This window comes from Blennius ocellaris (genome assembly GCF_963422515.1).
Source record: "Blennius ocellaris genome assembly, chromosome: 11".
Lineage (NCBI taxonomy): Eukaryota > Metazoa > Chordata > Actinopteri > Blenniiformes > Blenniidae > Blennius > Blennius ocellaris.
In genome coordinates this window covers 7,630,634-7,634,341 of record NC_137660.1, presented here as the reverse complement: position 1 = coordinate 7,634,341, position 3,708 = coordinate 7,630,634, and the positions used below count along the sequence as shown (strand labels likewise).

Here is a 3,708-nt window from a genome sequence, read left to right as displayed (position 1 = left end):
TTGACCACATGTGCCGTTTTCTGAGTGTCCAGAGAAACCCATGCAAACTCCACACAGAAAGTCCCAGCCGGTGTTTGAACCTACAACCCATCGTGCTGTGAGGGACAAGAGCTTACCACTGCACCACTTTCACATATAGAGATAATGTGAAAGTTAAGATTCCTTGCGGTACGCTCTCTTTATCACATTACTGTACCTCTGGATCTCAAAGAACTCAGAACCGTTCACTGACCCGCTGCTCACCATAAAATAGTCTTTATTGTCCGCCGCAGTCGATTCCCCTGGGGGAGGGTTGTTGTTCACATGAAGAATCTTGCTTTTGTCTCAACATCCGACGCATCTGGACGTCGTTTCAATACCCGTGTGTGAGTGATGGTCAGAAAATCAACTTGAAGAGACATTATTGGTGCAGGTTGGTTGAACTCAGGGTTGTTTCGGTTTCATAGAATCACCAAGTCCTTCAGAGGCGTTCAATAAGAGTTTAATGATTCTCACCTTCACATCAAACAAGCGACAGAGCATTAAACAACAAAGCTACAATAATCGTGACGTGTACCCTTGATACAAAGTCTGACTGCAGTATATTACTTCTGTAGTTTGTTTTTCAAAAGACATGTTTCCCCAGTATGGTTTTGTTCTGGATGTTCCAGTGCTTGAAGAGCTTCTGCAGGATCTTGGAATCCTCCGCAGCATCGTGAGCTCCGTATTCAGTTCCCAGGAAGTGTCTCACCAGGAACTCCTGCTTGTAGCTCTGCAGGTTGGGGAAGAGCTCCTTGCTCAGTGGAAGGGTATCCAGAGTGCCAGAGACGACCTCCTGGAACTGCCCCAGGAGGGACCACTCCTTCAGCACCCTGCTCAGGATGGCGGCGTCAAACCTTTTGGCGTTGTGGCCGACCAGCAGCACCGGGCGTCCGAAGGAGCGCAGGAAGGTGATGAAGCTCTTCAGAGCATTGAGCAGAGGAGTGGTAGTCTTCTGAGCCTTACCACAAAACAGCTGGCCATCTCTGACGGTGAAGCCCGTCACCTCGGTGGCCCCCTCCTCGATCGGCTGGCCGGGCAAAATGTACACGTTAAAGACTTTGTCTTCGTGGACCGCAGCCACTTGGATGATGTCACACCCCGTAGTGTCTACAGGTACAAAAATCACATGTATTCAATGTGTTAATATCCAATTTCGTTCAAGATCGATCAATCAATCAACGTTCATTCCCTGGAGGGGGACCACCGTGCTTCACGGCAACACAGTAACTTACAAAGGACACGGCAGGAAAATATATATTAAAAGAGGTCTTTTTTTGGTCCCGTAATGTTAGAAGCTCAGATAAATAACGTGGAGCAAGTCCATAGTCCATTAAGAGCTGTAAAAACAAATACTAAAAATTTAAAAAGAATTCTGGACAGGAAGCCGGTGCAGAGCGTCAAGGACCCGGGTCATGAGCTCACGAGGTGCAGCTGGCAGACGGAAGACTCAGAGAATATTTAGCAACATTGCAGCCGTCCAGTCTTGGAACTGATAAAAGCGTGAATAACTTTTAAAAGGCCTGAACTGTTATGAAAGAGCTTGACTGAGAACAGTGTTTTGCAACCACTGTGCCACGGCACACTGGTGTTCCGCGAGATATCGTCAGGTGTGCCGTGGGAAATTATCCAATTTCACATTTTTTTCAAAAAAAAAACATTTGCTCTCACAGCTGACAGCGGCTGTGAGAGCAAATGTTTTTGCAGAGTAATCGTGTATAAATACTCTTCGCCAATAGATGGCAGTACAGAACTTTGCCGTTGAAATCGAAACTGACAGATGTCAGTCTGGTTAATCTCCACCACCTTCGCTGCTACCATCTTGTATCAAATACCGTGTCAGTGACAGTGATGGAGAAGTTTTTGAAAAGGAAGAATGTGAACCAGGATCTCAGCTCTTCATCCATCAGGTCCAGGTCCACACTGAGGGAGTCACAATTAAAAAAAGAAATTGGGAAATACTTTTTTTCTGTATTTATTTGATTCCTGTTGATAAAACTTTGATGAGAATGACTTTTTTGTTTTTGTTAATTTAGGCTACAGAGTTTCACATTTTAACATTTTCAGGTGGTGGTGTGCCTTGAGATTTTTCCAAATCAAAAAGTGTGCCTTGGCTCAAAAAGGTTGAAAAACACTGCTCTAGGAGACGTGATAGAAAGAAACGTGCCTCTGTTTAATATCAACTTGTTCAGTTTCAGCGCCCACAAACCAAATGCAAAAGGATCATTGTCCTCAAGGAAAGATGAACTGTATAAAAGGCAAATGTGATACAGGTCTAAGACTTGATTGGATCAAGCTGAGGTGCTTTGAGGCCGGGCCTCAAAGTCGACAACCAACAACGACAACCCTCTACCAATAGTTTGGTGCGGCTAATGACCTCAGAAGTAAAACAATAATCGCATTAAAATTGTGATAAAACATAAAAAAGAATTTACAGTACAATGCAACTTTCGACAGGCACATTGTGAACAAACTCACACATTTACAGTGTAACAGTGGTTTTCCTCCTCAGATGAACTTGTACCCGTCAGGGCAACAAAATCAACGACCCACCCAAAAAAGAAAACAGAACAAGCAAAGCCAAACTTTATTAATTTTGTCAGATGAACAAAATAAAAACAGTGAGTAAAAAGAACCGACATGAAAGCGTGGCGATCAGCACAGACGAGAGCTCACCTAATCCCGTGGTCTCCAGGTCAAAGAAAACGAGAACTCTATCATCAGACATCTGTAGAGTTGACAGAGAGGAACGTTTACCAGTCAGCTACTGTAGATTTAGATAAATAAATAAAGATGAAGACAATCGTACCGTGGAGGCTTGTCAGGGTGCCGATCTGTCGTCCTGCTGGTCGTCAAGCTGAGCTGAGCTGTTCACGGATCTCCAGTTCTCGTGAGGCGGTGAATCAGTGATAAAATCAGGTTTTTTAATTTCTATTCACTTTCTCTTCTCCAGAAACACAAGACCACATCCTCTTTTCCTTGAAGCCGTCCCATCTGGGTGCTGGTTTGCATGGCTCCACTGAGTCAAAACAAAACCCAAATCAGAGCCACAGTGTGGAAGTTTCCACGGCTCTGTGCCTCTTTGCTCTTTGTTCTTTGTTCACTTCACAGCCGCACAGTTTCACTCAATGATGCGGTTGTGTTGAAAGAGTGAAACTGACACACACACACACGCACACACACACAAGCACACACACACAAGCAGGCACCCGTTGAGCCTCAACACTCCAGCGTTCTAAAATGCTTTGAAAGGTTAATAGATGTGTTGTTTAAACTCAGACCTGATACACATTTTGTTTTTCCTAAACTCAAACTAACTTGTCATGTCAGGTAAACACTTTTCATTGTATTATAAGTCTGTGTTTCCCCCTGGGGAGGAATAAAGCTCTCTACTCGAACCGGTGTTGACAACGTCATCTTGAAAAAGCAATCTGATCACTGATGACTCCTTTAAAATGTAACTTAGTTACTTGATGGATTACTTGTTTTTAAAAGTAACTAAATTAGATTATAAGTGGCTCTCAGCAGCTGCCGACAACATGCCCCCTGATCTCAACATAAAAATGACAATAGGTTCTTCCAAAAACTCTCCTGCTGATCTGGCCTCCTGCTGATCCATATTTAACCTTTGACCTTCATTCTTTGTTGTATTTATATCTGACTCCCGCTCCACTATTACTGCTATTCATC

General features: G+C 43.8%; 1 protein-coding gene across 1 annotated transcript; it reads right to left on the bottom strand.

Annotated features, from left to right (window-relative positions):
* Positions 1–580: 580 nt before the first annotated feature.
* LOC308136368 (DNA polymerase III PolC-type-like) lies at positions 581–2,906 on the bottom strand. Its single transcript, XM_080504696.1, has 3 exons — positions 2,828–2,906; positions 2,695–2,746; positions 581–1,128 (listed from the first exon to the last, which is right to left on the bottom strand). Exons 2-3 carry the CDS (start codon positions 2,744–2,746, stop codon positions 605–607), a joined length of 576 nt encoding a protein of 191 aa, XP_080360822.1. The 5' UTR covers positions 2,828–2,906; the 3' UTR covers positions 581–604.
* Between the last annotated feature and the right edge of the window lie 802 nt (positions 2,907–3,708).

Excerpts from the sequence above, each read along its gene's own strand:
- LOC308136368 (XM_080504696.1), bottom strand. The coding sequence starts at position 2,746 with ATGTCTGATGATAGAGTTCTCGTTTTCTTTGACCTGGAGACCACGGGA. Across the intron at positions 1,129-2,694 it reads CCTGGAGACCACGGGATTAG|ACACTACGGGGTGTGACATC; the intron begins GTGAGCTCTCGT and ends TTGTACCTGTAG.